The sequence below is a fragment of the Buceros rhinoceros genome, unplaced genomic scaffold (genome assembly GCF_000710305.1).
Source record: "Buceros rhinoceros silvestris isolate BGI_N320 unplaced genomic scaffold, ASM71030v1 scaffold29582, whole genome shotgun sequence".
NCBI classification, from domain to species: Eukaryota; Metazoa; Chordata; class Aves; order Bucerotiformes; family Bucerotidae; genus Buceros; species Buceros rhinoceros.
This window is the reverse complement of record NW_010397641.1, coordinates 20,890-21,131: the sequence shown is the minus strand read 5'-3', so window position 1 is coordinate 21,131 and position 242 is coordinate 20,890. Positions and strand designations below refer to the sequence as shown.

The window sequence follows — 242 nt, the reverse complement described above, 5'->3', positions numbered from 1 at the left end:
CGTCATGCAAGCCTTCCTCAAAGGCCCGTCTTCCATCAGCACCAGGCCCCCCGCGGCCAAGGAGAAGGGCGCGGCCGGCGCAGCGGGGAGCAGCGGGGAGGGCAAGAGGCTCAAACCCATCCCCTGGGTGGAGAAATAGTAAGGGCTTTTCTGGGGCAGCGGGGGCGCTGGCCGGGGTGGCAGTGGCTGGGGGGGGGGGGGGGTTGGGTTTGGGGGGGACGGGGGGGAGAGGGGGGGGGGGG

General features: G+C 72.3%; 1 protein-coding gene across 1 annotated transcript in view; it reads left to right on the top strand.

Moving 5' to 3' along the window:
* The first annotated feature begins 4 nt into the window (after positions 1 to 4).
* Positions 5 to 242, top strand: part of RFC4 (replication factor C (activator 1) 4, 37kDa) — a 13,609-nt gene continuing 13,371 nt past the window's right edge. The window contains exon 1 of the mRNA XM_010146338.1: positions 5 to 138. Within this exon, the coding sequence (XP_010144640.1) occupies positions 5 to 138 (134 nt within the window). The remainder of the gene's footprint in view (positions 139 to 242) is intronic.